The sequence below is a fragment of the Poromitra crassiceps genome (genome assembly GCF_964638095.1).
Source record: "Poromitra crassiceps genome assembly, chromosome: 21".
Lineage (NCBI taxonomy): Eukaryota > Metazoa > Chordata > Actinopteri > Beryciformes > Melamphaidae > Poromitra > Poromitra crassiceps.
The window spans coordinates 6,049,408-6,070,321 of NC_139638.1; the positions used below are offsets into that span (position 1 = coordinate 6,049,408).

The 20,914-nt window shown below is 45.2% G+C and overlaps 1 protein-coding gene across 1 annotated transcript; it reads right to left on the reverse strand.

Moving 5' to 3' along the window:
* Positions 1–4,863: 4,863 nt before the first annotated feature.
* On the reverse strand, positions 4,864–20,609 carry LOC310795223 (extracellular calcium-sensing receptor-like; the record flags this gene model as incomplete). The annotated part of the gene is made up of 7 exons (XM_083657286.1): positions 4,864–5,774; positions 15,128–15,251; positions 15,381–15,599; positions 16,076–16,591; positions 16,812–17,097; positions 17,284–17,499; positions 20,506–20,609. The coding sequence occupies 7 exons, from the start codon at positions 20,607–20,609 to the stop codon at positions 4,864–4,866; spliced, it is 2,376 nt and encodes a 791-aa protein (XP_083513412.1).
* Between the last annotated feature and the right edge of the window lie 305 nt (positions 20,610–20,914).

A 20,914-nucleotide genomic window follows, 5' to 3' on the forward strand; every position in this document is an offset into this window, starting at 1 on the left:
TCGCACCCACACTACACCATACACAACTCATTCTCTTCAGTAAAGAACCTTAACGATACTCTTGTTGTGGCGTGGTCCTTGCTAGTGAAATGTATTTTATAAAATAAAATAAAATGTATTTTATGTATTTAAAATACACTAAATACCAGGTCTGAAAGTATTTTGATACAAATTACATCTAATTTTTCCCGGTACAGCCAAATACAAATTACAAAATACACAATATATTTGAAATAAGTATTTTATATACATGTATTTAAAATACTGTCCATCTCTGGGAGGGGGAAATCTGCGGGAGTTTTCTGCGGAGTTCTGTGCGCGCATATTCCATCTGGACTGAATAGTAAAGAGAAAACCACAAACGTACTTATAATAATAAAAAATAAAAACAAAAAAATCACAAAGAAATCATAAAATAATCTAATCAAATACAGGAGCTTACAAGAGCTTGAGTGACAATACCTCCTTACGTAGAGGACCTCCTCCCATCATCCTTTGGGATGCTACAACCATGAGAGCTGGTTGTTTGTTAAGTAGTGCAACAGAAGTTGGGAGGAAGGAGGAGAGCTTATAGTGTCCGTTACTGTGTTGGCAACACAGTCTCAGAATATTGTGAAATAGCAACATTGGTCCACAGCCAAAAATGTTTCTATTTCACAATTGCTCTAAAATTGTTCAATGGAAACGTTTGGTAACACTTTCTAATAACTATGTGCTACACTATAAAGCATTAATAAAGCATTAGTAAATTCATCATGAATTCATCATTTATAAAAGCATTATTCATACATCACTAGTAAGTAAGTCATAAACACAGTTATAAACGTTGTATTCCCGATTAATAACTTAATCTGTAATGTGTTTACTGATTGTATTATCATACTTTGTAAATTATAGATCCACCATTTATAAATAAGGATTATATCAATTACAAACCACTTCTTTACGAGTTGTTAATGGTTCATAAGATCATTTAGAAAGTGTAAGTAAATGATTAAACAACTATTTATCTGTATGTACATTTACGTACATATGATTTAGACATGGTTAGTGAGTGTTAATAGATGGATTATAAACATATTGATATATTGGTTATTGATAATGAAACTCATGATTAATTAAGGTAGTTACTAGGCATGTGACGTTTGAACGATCTAAGTCTATTGAACGGCACTTTGCTATGAATGAAGGGAACCGAGTCCTACTTGTCCCCCTTTTGATCGGTGTGCCCAAATTTCACTGCCTGCTGCTCCTCACCACACACACAGTGTAGTCCCCTCTCCCTCCCTCCGCCAGTCCACTGAGCAGGGAGGATAGGTACACTTGTTACTGGCGCATGCTGTAACCATGGGTGGGCGGACTCTAGCTTACTATGAAAACGGGTTACCCCGCGGCGCGGAGTGCATTTGCCAACTTTCTGAGCAGAGCAGGGAAGTGTTGCATGAATTGCATTCAAGGAACTTAAGCAGATATGAAATCACCTTGTGTAATGTTTACAATGCAGATCATCGACATTATCTCTGGAAATATGAGTAATTTAGTGCTGCTGCATTCCACAGATGCAAAGTTAAACTGGTGGGTCTAAGATCGAATCTGATCCAAATCTTACCATATCATTAATGCCCCCCCAATTGATCAACGTTTTTGTGTGAGACGTGAGGAGTGATGACTGACAGCTAGTTTGAGTGATAAGTGAGGCAGGAGGAATGACGTTTTCGTGTGAGATGTGAGGAGTGAGGACTGACGAGTGATGACTGAGGAATGAGGACTGATGATTGACGAGTAACGCTGTTCAATGACTGACGCGTGAGGAGTGAAACAGTAATGCAGGAAGAATGACAGCGTTTTCGTGTGAGGACTGAAGGTGTTTCAGAGCACACTCGACATGGTTTTACTAGGAGACATGACAACTGACAACGCTTAGACTGAGGAACGATAGCCTATACTCTGATTCAGATTCAGATTCAGATTCATTTATTTAAAGAATGGGACTTTACACATTAATGAACAGTACAGCCGTACAGTAAATATGCCAGGTTGTAGCCCAAGGGCTAGTTTCCACCTGTAGTCCCATGGCAGGTTGATGTAATCATGAAAGCGAAAGAAAAATTAATAATACAACAAAGATTAAAAGTACAGAAAGTTAGTAAAACCAAAAATGATTAAAACACACAATTAATAGTACCAAAAAAAAAATAATAGTATAAGAGGTTAGTGAAACCTAAAATAAATAAAATAAATAAAACACACAGAGCATGCTGCAAAACATGGCAAATGATCTGTTAAGTATGTTAATTGTGATCACATTGTTGGTTTGATCTGAGCCATATTGCCACTCTGACGGACGAGGACGCCCTAAAATGGTTGCCGTACGCCCCACTACAATCAATTATTGTATTTATGGTATTGTACTATAGGCCTACTACAGAATATATCTGGACATATCTGCAAAATGTTGTGCTTTTATCAACGATAGGTTAGCTATGCCGCCCCACTATTGTTACAAAAAGAGAATAAATTTGTGAATGAAGAAACTGTAGTAGTGTCTCAATGGCTGACATTCTGATTCAAGTGTAAGATAGAACATTTGCTCTTCAAAAGAATGAAGAAAAAGAAGAAGAAGAAAAGGGCATTTGTACGGAAGCCGAGAACGGCCATGTGTTTATTTATTATTTTTATGCCATTAAAAAAATATATCGTCGCTGTCATTCCAGGACCTCGAATCTCCAAAACAGCAACTTTTCAGGAAGTAAAAAAAACCTGTTTGCTCTTAAAATACTGAACCAAACGTCGTCAAAGTTGGCACGTCTTAATTATAGTTAGTTTCCCGCTGAATGTGCCATTACTTTATTAATATCTTACCTGGATAAGCTCAAATGATGTTGTTTATATTATCAATCCGACTTGGAAGCACTTTCTCCCGGCCAGTCAGGCGGGAGAGAATCGTATGCTCATGCACGAGCCCCAAGCTCCGGGCCGCGGGGGCGCGCGCAGGAGCAACAGCGTGCCCCTCGCCTCTCATCATGGCCGATGCGGGGGCTTTCGCATGGGGTGAGAATAGTCTGACATAACGTAGCGTTAACGTTACTTTATTCTCGTCAGAAAACACTCCGATTTGCATGTTAAAACAAGTTTGCAGCCTAGGAATAACTGGAAAACATTTTATTGATCTATTCACATCAGAGGAAGCCAGGATTAAACAAAACGATATCAGAAATACACAGCATGTCTGCCGTGTGACTTTTTTAGGTGTAATGTCCTGCGTGGGGGGGTACAGATGGAGGTAGGGGACGAATTTCGAGGTTTGACTGACAGATTTAGGGCGAATGGCGTTACGATATTTACTCACAAGCTCGTTTTAATGCTTTTCCATTGGTTGCATTTGTTAAAAACCACACAGAGACGTGGAGGGTGACCAATGGCACTGATTTATGACATAAAGTAAAAAAGTGAAAAAAGGGACATTCGAGGTCCTGGCACAACAGCGACATATCTATATCTCGAGATAACGACTTATTATTTCGTTATCTCGAGATAACAAAATCCGTTTTCTCGTGATAACGACTCATTATGTTATCTCGAGATAACTTCCCCCCCCCCATTATGCTTGGGAAGCCTGTGCACTCTTTCAGCACCATGGAGCTGTCCAGGTAGTGTTGATTAGGGGCAATCACCAACTAACTAGTGTTAGGATGAGTGTTCTTCCTGTGCCTGTTATGTTTTGATCTAAAGTATGTCGTTTTCAGGCATTAGTTTGGTCATTTGCTATGGAGTTGTTACAGAAGCAAAATGGCATAAATAAGTAGCCTAATTACATGATGAACAGTAGGAACGAACAGTATTTCATGGCATAAACATCTTCAATTCTTGCTTGTTTTTACGCACACACTCGCCACCAGGCTATTTTCTATAGCCTATCTCTGATGATGTCCATTTTATTGCATTAACATGGTTTGGACATAAACACATGATGATGACTGATGAATGACTAAAATCGGACTTATCTGCTTATTAATATCAGTGCCAGTGTGTCATTACGCATATCACAGCATTACGCAATGCTGTATGGCCACATGGAGAGAGGTAGAATCCATTCATTTTTCAAGTTTCTGAAGTCAATTTACCTGTGCCTACATTCACCCATTCACACACCGAAGGCGGCCAGCTGTCACGCAGGATGCTGGCACAGCCATCGGGAGCAATTTGAGGTTCAGTGTCTTGCCTATAAGGACACTTCGACATGCGGACTGGAGGAGCTGGGGATCGAACCACCAACCTTCTGATTAGTGGTCGACCTGCTCTACCTCCTGAGCCACAGCCGCCCCATCTTTAGATCAAAACATAACAGGTGCGGGAAGAACACTCATATTAATACTAGTTAGCTGGTGATTGCCCCTAATCAACACTACCTGGACAACTGCATGGTGCTGAAAGAGTGCACAGGCTTCCCAAGCATAATGGGGGGGAAAAATGTTATCTCGAGATAACGAAATAATAAGTTGTTATCACGAGAAAACGGATTTTGTCATCTCGAGATAACTTTTTTTTACGGTCATAAAAATAATAAACAAACACATGGCCGTTCTCGGCTTCCGTACATGGGGTTGCAAGAAGTGTAAGAAATGAACCTCAACAACAACACGTAATATACTGTATACATTATTTGGTTTAATGTCAATGACAGCGCAACCACAGTTTAATTATAAGAGTACCTTTTTTTTTTTTTTTTTTTTTTAGCACATATTCAAAGATACAAAAATACTGATAGTTATCAACAAGAAAGAGTACCCTATTGCATTCATGAATGAAATGTGTTTTTAATGAAACAAGTTCTTGTTATTCTACTATGCCTATTATATTCACTCATGATTTTGATGGCATTTTACCCATCATGTTCTTTTTTGTATTCTTTTCTGGCTTCAATAAGATTATGTAACATTTTGGAATAAAAATACATATTAGCAGTGCAAAACTGGAGGCCAGAATAGCAAATATCTCCACAGCAACACTGAACTTCCCTGGAGAGCTGACATACGCAGGGATAAAGGTGATCCAGACAGCACAGAATATCAGCATGCTGAAGGTGATAAATTTGCCTTCATTGAAATTATCAGGCAGGCTCCGAGCCAAAAAAGCTAGAAAGAAACATAACATAGCCAGGACTCCTATATACCCCAACACAGCCCAGAAGCCTACAGCTGAGCCTAATGCACATTCTAAGATGATTTTGTCTTTAAAGAGTGTAAAATTCTTGAAAGGAAAAGGAGGAGAGATAGTTAGCCAAAGTATGCAAATCAGGACCTGTATGAGAGTGAAAGCCAGAACACTGAGTCTCTGCTGAGCAGGGCCGAACCATTTCATGATATTACTCCCTGGAAGTGTAGCCCTGAAGGCCAGTAACACCACTATAGTTTTCCCCAGAACACAAGACATGCAGAGGACAAAGGTGATCCCAAATGCTGTGTGTCGCAGCATGCAGGACCACTCAGAGGGCCGGCCGATGAAGGTCAGAGAACACAGGAAACACAGAGCCAGGGAGAAGAGCAGCAGGAAGCTCAGCTCAGAGTTGTTGGCCTTGACTATGGGGCTGTTCCTGTATCTGAAGAAGATGAAAGCCACCATTGCAGTCATGCAAGTTCCTAACAGGGACGCCGCTGCGAGCAGTGCCCCCATAATCTCTTCATATGATAGAAACTCGGTGTCCTTCTTTTCACAGTCATCTCTTTTCTCATTTGACCAGAATTCAGGATGGCATCGCTCACAGGTGATGGAATCTACAAGTTAAAATTAAAACAGATATTACATTTCCTGAGTAGCTCCCTTATTTTCCCACGGCGGTGGCAGCAGGCCAGGCCGGAGTCAGAAGATGCCAAAGTCAGGAAGTAGGTCATCAAGTGGGAGGGGGCGTGGTCAGGAAAGGGGATGGGGCTACGGAAAAGGGACCGTCGCTAGAGATAGGAAGGTCGTAGGGAGCTGGGGATCAAGGGGTGGATAAGGGGAGTGGCTGTGGGGATGTGGGTGGTTTAGGCTAACGGTTAGCCATGATGTTGAGGTACACCAGAGACAATGGGATATCAAAGCGAGACACCCCATCTTTGAGTCACTTCCTGTATTTGTGTCACGTGGGGGTTGCCTATGGTTTTCCATGGCCACGCCCACTTAGGAGACTTGCAGCAGGACTTGAGTCTATTGGAGTCAATAGGAGGAGTGAACATGATCTCAGATTATGACAGATTCTTTCACCCACATAGTCATCAAAGTAAATATTCTGCCCATTTTCCTAAGCCACATATCTTTTGAACATTCTGACACTAAAATGGCATTTTTCAGACAGATTAGGAGAAAATCTGATTTGTTCAAGACCTGTCTGTCTTAGCAACACACTCTCGCAAGATTTGGCAACTCATGTTAGCAGGGATGTTAGCTAAAGCTACATGTGAAGTTCGTTGATGTAGTAGCTAAATCTGAGGTTGGAAAATTTATTTTTTAAATCGAATATCTTAGTTACAACAATATTGAGCTAGACTCAGCTCTCAGTCTTAATCCGTTTCACTACCTTAAGACTGAGAATATTGTTATTTAAATCTTTTCATAACGTTAGGTGGTGCTGTTGGAAGCCTTGCATCGGAGAACCAAGCATGAGTGTTGTGGGCGGGCCTGCTTTCTGGGGGCAGTGACGCTCATGCAGAACCGGTGTATCGAAAAACATCGCCGCGTTTGCGGAGAAACATATTAATCACTTAGAAACAAACATAACCTGTTAATAGGATGTGTTTCATCCGGCCCCGGCGGCTAGAGGTCTTTCCCCCAGCGATAAGCCCGACTGCCGAGGCTAACTTTACAGAGCCTGCTGATGACTTCACAGTAGCAAGCGGACCACTTCCGGGTAGGAACAATTATTGTAAAATAAACAACAGGTATAAACTCTCTTTGCAGCACATCAGTGTCTTGCTCTATATTGGAACTATGAAACATTGCATTGCCGCTACCAAATAAAATTTGAATAATAAATGTAGGCGTGCCTGCTGCCGGCCGTTCTCGCCGGGCTCGAAGAGACAGATTTTGACAATGAAATTCCCAGATGTTTGGTGGTTAGGTGGCGCTGTTGGCGCCGCTCACCAAACGTCTGGAAACCGAGACTAATATTGAGCTAACAAGGAGCAGCTTTGTGTTTATATGTGTGCGGTTTGTGTGGAGTTCAAGTTAGCTTGCTAGGTCAGCACTAACCCCGGGTCACCAGGATCTCTCTCGCACAACACTTCACGGGAGAGGTGACCATTTAGGAGAACTGCTAGTACCATTTCTTACAAGTGGCAGAGCCTGCAGTGCCGTATCTCCAATATTAACAAACTCTGGGTAGGCTACACCCAAATCATTGCCTAAAGGGCCATAAGGGTGGGCTTCAAGGTATTTGCACTTCTTCTAGGGAGATAGATGGTTCAGTAAAACTACATGACAACCAGATAGCTATGTATAGAAAGGAGTCATACCATGACAGCTACATTGCACATTATTTTGTGAATAAAACATTATTGAACATTATTTTGTACCCAAAAAAAACTCTTCGCCTTTGCCATTTGTTTGGAGGAATTCAAGGTGTTACAAGCATCCCTTGTTCCAACTTCCAACTGTCCCTCTGCCCTACTTTGTGTTGTGTGAAGGGGTGGAGCACAGCTTGGAACAAGTGGCACATGTGCTAATCTAGTTTTATTTGGCGTTTTCAAGGAAGATTTGGACTTTTGAGATAAATTATAAGGACTAAAACATCAGCAGGAGAGGACAACTAAAGTTATCGCTGCTGGGGCAAGTTGGTGAGTGTTGATAGGCTAATACGTTGCCGTTTATTTTGCCTAGCATTAATCTGCCGCTTTGTTATGCAGAACGTGCGTAGATTTGACTTGGCTTCTAGATGGGAATGGAAAACGTATAGGTCGTGATATTGTGGCATGTTGTGCTGCTGGTTTGACTGCGGCTCCCGGTGTGTTTTGTTGTCGCTCACCTGTTTCTTGTCGGAGCGGATCTGTCCCCTCTCTCCCTCTCTGTTACGTAAAAAAATATTGTGTGATACAGCGACCTCGTATCAGGCGTAGTATAGACCAGAACTGCAACGCGTCATCGCACTGCACCGCGCCCCTTTTTGGGGGAATGCGGAAATCCTCTTTGACTCAGGCTGAACGGACATGACGACAGTCCAGTCAACCTTAATTTATTCATATATCTCGACCGTTCAGGTTCGGGCAAGGTCGCAAAATAATTAGTAGACATGTTTATCAAACCAAAAAAACACTTGAACCCGAAATTAATGAATTGGTATTTTGTCTATGCTAGCTAAAAACACGGCAAAAATACCATCACAACAACGCTATTCATTCTTTCTATCCCCCAAAAAGGGGCGCGGCCTTGACGCTTTGGATGTGCAGTTCTGGTCTATCAGTGTTGAAGTTTCCAACGCTCAAAACACTCACATTCTATTAACTTGCACCCGGCTGCTTTCCTTGATCTTAAAATAAGTCCACACAGCTGACATGACAGTACACTGGCACTGCTCATCTGTAGGGGTGGGCGGATCTATTCCAAAAATAGATACTACACAGATGAGTGTTCAAAATCTTGGTAAAACAACACCTTTCAACTAGAGAAATTGACACTCATTAGGAAAGTATGGAAAATGAGGTCATTTGATACAGTACATGTATGGTGTGTATGTAAATGGCTATGTATGGGTGTAATTATGTATATATTTCATAGTGGTAGTTGGATAAATTGAATAAGAACGTGGACTATGTCTGAAAAGTGCAAAATTATATATTTAGTGTGATTTATTGATCAGAAGCTTGTCTTGTGGTATTTTAATTTTGTAGGTACGTATGTTGTACGCCTATTATGTAAGTTGTATGTTTGTTACTGTCTATTTTGTGGACCCCAGGAAGAATAGCTGCAGCATTGCTGTTGACTAATGGGGATCCAAATAAACTTGAAACTTGAAACATCTCTCTCTTCACGATGACAGCACGTTGCTCAAAGTTTAGTTACACATTAGTCTGATTGGGTGGAAGCAGCATGGTGGACTTAGCTGTCTCATTGGCTCTTAGCTCTCTCATTTCAGTCGGTGCCGGATTGAAATCCCATTCCGCTCCCTGCAAGCTCTGCATTGGCTCCGACCCACTCTGACTGCGGCTGCAACCATATTTGGATTTCCTTTCCATGCCCCTCGTGTCGAATCTGTATGCCTCTGCTGCTGTACGTGTCGAATCTGGCGAGCTCAAATGCCTGTGCCGCTGCCTTTGAAACAATAAGAACAGCAGCGCTAGTCGCTAGCTCGTTGCTACACGCTGAAAACGATTGATGTGGATTATGCAATGAAGCAGCCTGCATGGTATGTTCGGTGGATGGCTGTAAACAGCCTTTTTCCCCTCTAGTCCACAATAGAAAGCGTCCCCAGCCGGGAGAGTGATGCATTTACGTGATAGTTTTAGGGCAGGGGTGGCCAAACTACGGCCCGCGGGCCAACTGCGGCCCGCTGCCCGTTTTTAAGTGGCCCGCCATGAATTTAGAAAAAAAATAATAAAAAATAATAATATATATATATATATACACACACATATATATTGTAGCGTATCGCTAATACGCCAAGGAACCGGAGAGTTGTAGTTGGTACAGGTTCTTTATTGACAGGCTCATTCAGCTCCTAGCAGCTAGCTTCTCAGCTAGCTCCACACACGACACCCGCTCTAGCCCGCTCGCAGAACTAGACTGACATCCGGCCCGCGGCCGCTGGTCCTATATACCCCCTTCCCCCTAGGAACACACCCACACACATTAGTTCCTAGCTGCAATCTAGACACTTCTATTGCACATCACATTACAGGTAATACCTGGATTACCTGGAACGCTACATACTCCCCGCCCAACAATAGGTCAATGCCCACGTTGACACCCACAACCCACACATATCCCCCTGTACCAAAACACAACACCCCACAACATTTTTCCATCACCACATCAATTTCCCCACATAGTCTCTTATCTTTTTACCACTTCTTAATTTTCGTTCCACCACCACCATTTGCATTTCTTTTCATTTCTTCCCTCTTTTCCCATTCCTTTAAATTCACCCCACATTTCAGTTAACATTCCCATTCCAATAGCCCTCTTCTTTAACACCACTTAATTTTGCATTCACTTCCACCATCATTTAGTTACTTCCCATTAGCACCCTTTTCACCAACATTTTCAATTAACACAAGCCCCAACATTTACATTCCCTCTTTTCTCTTTACACACATTCCAATTCCCAATACCCCCAACATTTACCTTATTTCGTTTTACCTCTTTTCTTTATACTCATTTCCATCCCCCCTTTCAAAGCTTCTGTCCCACCTGAAGCACTCTAGTCCTTCTCAACCCCCAGTGGGGTTAGTCCTTCGCAAGGTGACTCTTTTCGGTCCCTTTTCTGTGCTCTACAGTCCTCACACGCACTGCAGTATCTCCGCACGTCCTCCTTTTGTTTGCCCCAGTAGTAAACTCTACGGAGGCGGCTAAGTGTCTCTTCAGGCCCAAAATCACTGAATCCAGGGCCCTCGTGCGCCACCCTCAGTGCCAATTCTCGCAGGCAACTAGGTACAACCCACTGTGTCCCGCTTTTCCCGTGCCCCTTTCTCACCAAAACCCCATCTCCCCTCAGATGCAGGTCCGAAAACATGTTCCACAGTCCTCTCGTGGCACCGGAACACTTGTGAATCTCCTCCACAGGGGGCCGGCGTCCGGCCACTACCCACGCCAACACCGGACCGATATCCGCGTCCTCCTTCTGTCTGCTTATCCACTCACCCGCGTCGACATCCCAGATGACCCTGTCCTCGTCTGTGGGCTCCACCTCTTGCACTCGCTCGTCCTCCCGTCCCGCTCCCCCAGGGGGCGGCGTGTTGAGGCCAGCAGGGCGAACACCATCGGCGTCGATCTCCACCTCGGCTTTCTGCAGTGCAGCCGTGGGGGGTGTGTAGCGGCTTGGTTGGGCCGGCTCCTCCGGCGTTGGCCCCTCTCGCTCACCCGGGGACACGAGTGCCGCTCCCCCGACTGTAACAGCTTTGCAGATGACGTCTCTCTCTTCCTTCTGGCTGTTCAACACAATTCCCATTATCCTGATGGTCTCGTCGCTGATGGTGATCTCCCCCACTACTGGCTGGTATGCAGAGCAGCTAGCCTGGGCCGGCTCAAACGTCACTCTCCTGCCCAGAACAACCGGCTCTGCACTGCTCCGTTGCTCCGCTGCTTGTAGCTCAGGCTGCTCCACTGCTCCGCTACTCCGCTGCTCCTCTGCCTGTTGCTCCGGCTGCTCCCCCGGCTGTGTGTCTCTTCCTGCGTTCACACTCTTAGTGCAGTCTCTAGCTAAATGCTCAGGCGACCGGCACGTCCAACAAAGTCTCACCTGTCCGCCGCCTGCACGTCTCTCCTCTCCCGCTGTTCTCCAGTCCCCGACAGCTTCTTGACACTCTCTAGCTATGTGTCCCGATCCACCGCATGCCCTGCTGTCCCCAGTACCTTTGCTCCGCATGCCCGGTCCGTCTCCCGGGACCGTCTCGGCACCACCTCGCCACGTGGCCCGGTTCTCCACAGGTCCAACACAGTCTTTGCGGCTCCTCCGTCCGCTTCTCTCCGTGCTGCGCGACCTCTCGTAGCAGCTCCATAAGCCCCTCTGCCCAGGCTGGCGTCGCCTCCAACAGCCGTCTGATCTCCTGCATCAAGCGGGCTTCCATGCCCGCCAGCACCGAGCTGATCCCCGTCGTCAGCTCCTCTTTTCTCCCATTCGCCAATGGCCATTCTTCACCGTGCACCATCACATGTGGCCCCTGTAGCAGCTAGCACACGCAGCTAGCTTGCTACCGCTAGGTCGCTCGAGCCTTTGATCTCCCACTTTTCCTCCGCCGTTCCTCCTCACTCTCTCCCCTCTCGACCGAATCAGAGGCGCTACCGCTTCACTTGCTGACACCAATGTAGCGTATCGCTAATACGCCAAGGAACCGGAGAGTTGTAGTTGGTACAGGTTCTTTATTGACAGGCTCATTCAGCTCCTAGCAGCTAGCTTCTCAGCTAGCTCCACACACGACACCCGCTCTAGCCCGCTCGCAGAACTAGACTGACATCCGGCCCGCGGCCGCTGGTCCTATATACCCCCTTCCCCCTAGGAACACACCCACACACATTAGTTCCTAGCTGCAATCTAGACACTTCTATTGCACATCACATTACAGGTAATACCTGGATTACCTGGAACGCTACAATATATATATACACACACACACACACACACACACACATATACATATATGTTAGGGCTGTCAGCGTTAACGCGTTAATCGCGCGTTAACTCAAATTCCTATTAACGCCACTAATTTTTTTAACGCGCGATTAACGGTTACATGCTGCCACTCCGACGTGCTGCCACTCCGACGTTCTGCCACTCCGAAATATCGGCACTCAGAAAGGGGGTCTATATTCCCCGTTTTTCACTAAGCTCTCCCAGCCCCCACGCCAAACCTAACCTCCCCCCATGCCTAAACCTAACCTCCCCCAGACCCTAACCCAAAACCTAACCTCTCCCACCCCCACGCCTAAACCTAAGGTCGGCATTGCGGCTTCTAAGGTGAACGACCGCCAGTCCGAATAATGGAAGTTAACGTTCGGAGTGGCAGCATGTCGGAAAGGCAGAGGAACCCCGCGATTAACGCATGCACGTTCTGTGATGTTTGAGCCTTGGTCCGCGCCGTAGTTTTGGAAATCAGGAAGCAGTAATGTTGATATCAAGCAGAAACAAACCTCCGTGAGCAGAAAAGGAGGAAGAAAATTGTTATAATGGCAATTTCAGCTTAAAATTGAGAAGATGTCCCGCATTTTGGGTGAGGGAGAGAAAGAGAGAGCGTGTCAGCGCGATCAGACCGTTGCAGGGAGAGAGAGAGACACACACATGACACACACACACACACAGACAGACGGAGAGCGGGGGGCGGAGAGAGGGAGAGACTAGAGAGAGAGGCAGACAGTGAGAAAGACGGGAGGGCGACCAGACCGGAGTCAGAGAGAGACCAACGGAGAGTGGGAAAGAGAGACCGAGAGAGAAAGCGAGAGGGGGAGAGAGAGCTGGCACACAGCTGCTCCTGGATAGCAGGTTAATTTCACACAGAGCATCCTGAGAGATGTGTATTCCCAGTAACTACTAGCAATAATAACAATATACCAATGGCCAAATACTTAACCATACTAATGATAATAGCTACTACCCATATTAATACAACAGTGCATCTTTGCACAAAGGTCCCATGTTTGAGGTACCTCGGTTTAAGGTAGATTTAGAACAGAAAAAAAATTGTGCGATTAATTTGCGATTAAATATTTTAATCGATTGACAGCCCTAATATATATATATATATATATATATATATGGGCAAAATGGGAAAAGTTGGGTTACTTGTGTAGCCTGACCGGACTTCACTTTTTTGTCTTTTAATGTTTTTTTTTTACATTTTTAATACTGAATGTTGGTGAAATTATCTCTGTCTTAACCCGTTTGAAAACATAAAAAAATACCTATTGCACATCAATAAACTATGTGTCATATATTTATTTAGGTGGAAATTAAATTTCTTTATAGCACAAGTGTTTTCTGGTCCTCGTGTTCCCGGCAGCGCACCCCTTAAAGGAAAATTACGTTTTTTTACACCGCAGACCCTATTTCCAGCTTAAAATATGATGTTTTACTGGTGTCCACCCGCTATGCTGACCACCCACAATGCCGACCTTAGGTTTAGGCGTGGGGGGTGGGAGAGGTTAGGTTTAGGGTTAGGGTCTGGGGGAGGTTAGGTTTAGGCGTGGGGGGGTGGGAGAGGTTAGGTTTAGGCTTAGGGTGGGAGGTTAAGTTTTGGCGTGTGGGGAGGTTAGGTTTCGGCATGGGGGCTGGGAGGGCTTAGCTCCAGCTGGTCCACCGACACGCTGCACGCCGCCTCGCTCAGCTGGTTCTGCTGGTGGGCTATCGGCATTGCGGCCTGTCGGCACATAGACGCGGCACCGTTTTACTCACCCAGAGAACTTTGGTTTCATTCTGATCGCCATAGAAGATATTCAGGTCCGAGTAGAGTCCTGGAACTGGCCAAAACGGGCGAAAACGGAGCATACTTAGTACACACTGTAAATAACGTATTTTCTGCAACGTAGCGGTTCATATCCTCAATATCTCCCCCATAAATTAATGTGGATCCGTCTAGTCTCCTCCGGGGCAATATTGGGCATGCAAGAAATATATTAGAGTTTATTTATACGGGCGGCTGTAGCTCAGGAGGTAGAGCGGGTCGTCCACTAATCGCTTTGGATAAAAGAGGTCGGTGGTTCGATTCCCGGCTCCTCCAGTCTGCATGTCGAAGTGTCCTTGGGCAAGACACTGAACCCCACTACCATTTAAAAGTACTTAACCCTGTTTATCTGGCAACAAGAAAGGAATGCGAGGCTGCAGGCAGCCTGCAATCACAGAGAGCAGGGCAGAGAGTGGTGTACTTTCACATTCTCACTCTTCCTTTAAGAGCTTACAAACTATATTTATCGTTCAAATTTCACAATAATCTTTACACAGAATGACAGCCAAGGCTTCATTTTACTAGAATCAGGTAAAACACGAAAACGGCCAAAGTAAACATTTCCTCATAAAATCACGTTTCAAAGGGAAACACATTAGCGCGACATCCGACTCATTTTGATGGAGCAGGTCACATTTAGTCTAGTATTAACAAATATAATTGAATCCTTTCCTTCCACATACAAATCAGATTTGCCGCATGCCCATCTGTCTAATTGCCTGCCAGTCAAAACGTCATCACATTCATTGCTTATAACCCGAAAAAATTATGAAGTAATGAGGAAATATTTGAAATGTAAAGTGTATTATTAGGTTATTACATTAATAAAGTTAAGGAAATACATTCTGAGGTTGTATGGATGTGATTTTTTGACATTTTCAATAGTATTGTGAACACGTTTATTTCTTCTTGCAATAGGGGGGCACGACGAAAGGCTAATCCTATTTGCGGAGCTTTGGCATGGGAAAATTTGGGAACCCCTGCTTTAAGTAATACTAGAGTACCTGTGCTCTTGCTGATTTCTCCCTCTGCACATGGTATACAGTCATAGCAGCAGACCGGCTTTCCTTTCTGGAGGACCTTACGGTTTCCTGGGGGACAGCTCTCACTGCACACTGACACAGGCACCTGCATGAACAAAAAAGCAATATAAAATACACTTTCATAAATGCTGTTGTGTTTCCATGTCACCATTTGGAATTCTGATGAAATCGACATTACGATACAATAATCCCGCAATGATCATACGGTATTAACCTGTTCTGAGTTATGTGCCCAAATTATGGATTTATTGTGCAGATTGAGCTGTTTTTCTGCAGGTAAAGATCCGTCGTAAAGACCAACCGTGACAAACTCCACATTTCCATTTTTGTCCGGCTGCCAGTTTATGATTTCATCCTTTGCTGGTGGGTCTCCATTCTCATCAAAGTAAACATCCTCTCCCTCCTTTGTCTTGAACTGAACCTTTTTTATGTGCTGCAAAATCTAAGCAGATAGATATTACTTTACCTTTATACTTTATTCCATTCAATGTAAACCACCTTGTATTAGCTCTGCAGAATGATGGACATGCAACAATTTATAAAAAAAATACTGTAAAAAAAAAAGGAGAGTTGATGTGAAGCAAATCATTTTGAACTACAGTATCGTTCAGCCTTCAGTGTTCAACTCACCGTGAATGGATCTGGCTGTAACTTATTGCCACATTTTTCTTTACAGCCAAGAACACTATGTAGTGCGTGAGCCACAGCATAAACTGCTTTATAGACATTGTTAAGGATGGGCATCGATGACATATCAGTGAAACTGTTTTGCTGTCCAGACAGATCTTCAGACCCTGTACAGTATCTCCGATTCCCTTCTGAGCCCTTCGTCTGTTTGAACCTACAATCAAACATTGTCTCCCAGAATTCTGTGAACAATTCATGACTATATGAATTGAGTGACTTTACATCCAACATGAAATCCCTCATGCCTGTGACATGGGCCTTGGGGAGGGTAAGACCTATAGTCCCATCCAGGATCTGGTGTCCATTCATAGTTACAGTGTAGGAATCAACAATCCAGCCCTCAGTGCCTACCCACTGGTACCCAGTCAGGTTGTGGGAGGCCATCTCATGTATTAGCATTTCAAAATCCTGGGTAGTAAGGAAAGCGACAATCACCTGAGAAGTGGAAGCTTTGATAATGTCAATTATTGCCTGTATTTTTTCTGGTGGATCTGTTCTAAATACGGATACAGAGTACTCTAGACAGATGCCCAGCTGTTGGGCCGTCTCAGTGAATATGGCCATGCCGTCATTGCCATAAGCGTCATTGCTCCTAATTGCCCCGACCCAAGTCCAGCCAAAGTGCTTGACCAACTGCGCCAGACCTCTGGCCTGGTATAAGTCACTGGGTATTGTTCTGAGGAAGGATGGGTACCGGACTTTGTCACTGAGACAAGCACAGGTGGCCCAGTGGCTGATCTAGGGAGTAGAAAGGAATGATGTGCCCAAGATGAGGATGCAAATTCTAAAACAATGTCACAGGAAAACATAGAGCACATTAGCAGCAATTCTCTTAAAACTGCCTTTACTGTGAGCAGTCAGACATATTGCAGTATAATAATTACTGTATTGTCGAGAAAATAACACAACATAAATAGATCAAATGGTGGCAAAAAACAACAAAAAAACAACAACCCACCATTGGGATATGAAAGGGTCTAATGACAGTGGATATAGCCATGGAAGGAGAGGAGTAACTGTCTCCAATAATAGCCAGCACTTGGGCCGGTCTGGTGCAGGGTGCCTTGGAGGCTGTGGATATATCCTCATTACCATTAGCCAAGGCCAGTGCCACCGTTACTCCCCTTGCAATGGAGCCACATGAATCATAGATCTTGTAGCCCAGAAAGATGCCAGGCAGCAAGTCTGTGCTGTTGTTAATCTCCTCAATGGTAAAGAGCATAGCCTGAGCAACCTGGAACTCTCTGAAAGTCAAACTTGCCCCAGACAGTTGTAAATAGTTTGTGTTAGAGCCAGTATGTCCTTGAAATGAAACACAATTAAAAGTGAAACTATATGAGCAAACATTTCTAATCCATTTTGTATAACTACCCAGTGCTTCTAATCTTCTATCTTACTTATGTCAAGCAGCTTGCTACAGGGTAATTTACCTTGTGCACTGCAGTGGCGGTGGTCTGTACATGTAGGAGTCCTGTCTGCCTTTCCAGCTGCTGTGGAAAGTGAAAATTCCACCCAAAATAATGTCCCCATTCTTTGAAAGCTGGGGGATCTCTGGCTCCCCTATCTGCCGACACACTGGCTCCTCGGCCCCAGAGACAGATGCCACCAGCAGCAGCTGCAGAAGGACCCAACCCTGCTCTGTCCACCTTTGGATGGACATCATACTAAAGACCATTACACACCAAGAGTGATGCGAATATACAGCACAAAATTGTGAAGCGACTTTTCACCCACCTGTCAATCACAGCAACAGATGTGTACACGTCAGCAAAGCTTCGCAGTTGGTATGCACGGTTGCATTGACTGATATAAGTTCAAAAGATATTATTGACATGCGGATTAATCGCATGAGATTAAAAAAAACGCTTGTGTAAGGAGTTTAAGAGACAAACCACAAGGCAGCTGCAGATGCGCCCTAACATGAGAAGGGCAGAGCTTGCATCTGTATTTATAGATATTAAAGCATGACAAGTAGTTATGGAACAGTGATGTTCTATGGCTCCACAGGGAGCACAGGACAGAGGAGGGAGGTGCAAAACTGGAAAGTTCTTAATGAGTTTTGGCTGTATCTTATGAGTATATAGCCTATTCAGTCACATAAAATTGTGGTATTTTTACATTCAATATTTGCAACAATTCAACAAGTCTGATTTGCACTAACTGGAAAAATAATTGTCTATCTGTCCTTCGCGAACCGTTCATCGGATTGACTTCAAACTTGGGGAGTGCACTGCTAGGAATCCGACGGGTAGTAGTGCAGAATTTTGTGCAATTTGAACACGTATATTGCAGTCATAGTGCCACCCACTGGCAACACAAAAAGTGGTAAATCTCTAGAACTCGTTCGTCCGATCGACTTCAAAATTTGAGGGTGCGCTCCTGGGGACCTGACAGAGTGCAGTGCTGAAATTTGTGCAATTCGCCACCTACTGGCAACACAAAAAGGCGTTTATCTCAAGAACTATTCGTCCGATTGACTTTAAACTTGTGGAGTACGCTTCTGGGAACCCGATTGGGTGCAGTGCTGAATGTGCATGGCATTGCACCACCTACTGGCAACAGAAACCGTTTATCTCGAGAAGCGTTCATCGAATCAACTTCAAACTTGGGGATTGTGTTGCTGGGAACCCAACAGATTGCAGTGCAAAATTGTGTGCAATTTTGACACGAGCATAGTCATAGGGCCACCAATACAAGCAGACGAAATACGCCCTCCGAGCTACAATAAAAAAAGCGCGGAGAGAATACGGAAGGCAGCTGGAGGCAAAACTGGACTCCAACAACCCCAGACACCTGTGGAGAGGGCTCCATGCTGCCACAGACTTCAAAGGGGAAAGACAGCAAAACGCCAACGCGTCACCCACCCTGCCAGACGAACTCAACGCGTTCTACGCCAGGTTCGACCCCTCTGCCAGAGCGCCTCCCCCCCTCCTCTCCTACCCCTCTCCTCCCCACCACCCCCCCTCCCCCCCACCTCAGCCACCTCTCCCCCCCATCACCCCTCCTCCTCTCCTCCCCCCCATCACCCCCTCTCTCTCCTCCCCCCCACCACCCCTCCTCCTCTCCTCCCCCCCACCCCCCCCACTGCCCTCCTCCCCCCGACCACCTCCCCTCCTCCCCTCCCCCCCCCACCCCTCAGCACCCCCACCCCCTCCCATTCCCACCCATAATTCAGGTGGTTTGAATGGGCAACCTCACCTCCTCCCCACTGACCATCAGCATAGGAGCGCCCCAGGGGTGCGTCTCCAGCCCCTTCTGGTCCTCTACACCCACGACTGCGTGGCGACTCAAACTTCGAACACCATCGTGAAGTTTGCAGACGACACAGCAGTCGTGGGGCTGATCTCGGGGGGGGGCGACGAGACGGCCTACAGAGAGGAGGTGGGGGCCCTGGAACAATGGTGCCAGGACAACCACCTCTCTCTGAACGTCTCCAAGACCAAGGAGATCATTGTAGACTACAGGAGGGGGGGGTGCCACACGGCACAGTGGTGGAAAGGGTGGACAGCTTCAAGTACCTGGGAGTCAACATCCACCAGGACCTGACTTGGGCCGGTCACACCGCCACTGTTGTCAAAAAGGCCCAACAGCGAATACACGGACTCAGGCGCCTGAAGAAATTTGGGCTAAGGCCAGAAATCCTTAGGGACTTCTACAGAGGCACCATTGAAAGCCTGCTGACTGGCTGCTTCACCACCTGGTACGGGAACTGTACCACCATGGACCGCAGGGCGCTACGGAGAGTGAGACGCGCGCCCAGCACGTAACAGGATGTGAGTTGCCAGAACTGCATGAACTGTATTAACAGCGGTGCCTCAGGAGGTCCCTGAAGATCATCAAAGACACAAACCATCCCCACAACAGCCTGTTCTCCCTGTTACCCTCAGGGAGGAGATACAGGGTTCCAAAAGCACGCACAAATCGCTTGAGGAACAGTTTCTTCCCGCAGGCCACGAGACTCCTTAACATACACAAATAGTGTAGTAGCCGTACTGTACCGTACTGTAGCTGCTACCATTACATATGTCTAATGTTTAATTGTATGTTTAATAAGGAATATGCTATTTGCACCTGTATGTCAAATACGCCGAATTTAAAATGTTTAAGCACGTCTAAAGTATGCACATGACATTTGCACCTATGTGCAGTGAATATGCCACTGTCTCTGACTTGTCTTATCACTATACTGCCTTATTGCTTGTTGTGTCTCTTGTTGTTTTTGCACTCATATGCCCTGTTATATTTGTACTATGTTGTAAACGGAGTCCACAGCACAAGAATTTCACACGTGATACTTGTACCATGGAGTGACAATAAAAATCTTGAATCTTGAATCTTGAATTTTTCGAACCGCTGCTACGACCTGTCAATCTCAATTTCAACCCGCCTTCAAAAACCAGCAGTGGCTGTGAACTGGCACAAACTCATTTATGTAGTATGCAGAGTGCAGCGATTCAACATAATATTTTAGTCTGGGGAGAGACTAGCAGGCAACTGACTTACATGTACTTAAATAAATAAAACTTATCTAACCATTAACAGAACTAAATCTAAATTTAATTTAATACTGGTGTCTGGTGGTGACTTCCATGATTCATTATAAAGTAAAATAGATTATCATGGCATTCAAAAGGTACATTTACTGTACTTGCCCATCTTTGTATCTGGGATCCACTAAAGTAGCGATGCTGTAGAGTGGCTGGGTTTCAACATCAGCGAAGCATTTCTGCACTGCCTCCAGGAGTGTTTTCTTCATGGTCTTGATTCCCTGGTCAGTGCTTTCCTCCCGAGAAAGAACACGTCTGAGGGCTAATCAACGGCTTTAGCTCAGGAGGTAGAGCGGGTCGGCCAATGATGCAAGGGTTGGCGGTTCGATCCCCGCTCCCTCCCAGCTGCTGTCGTTGTGTCCTTGGGCAAGACACTTAACCCCAAATTGCTCCCGATGGTGTGTAGGCACCCTGCGTGGCAGCCTGCCGCCATTGGTGTATGAATGGGTGAATGTAGACTATCTACTCATTGTAAAGCGCTTTGGATAAAAGCGCTATATAAATGCAGACCATT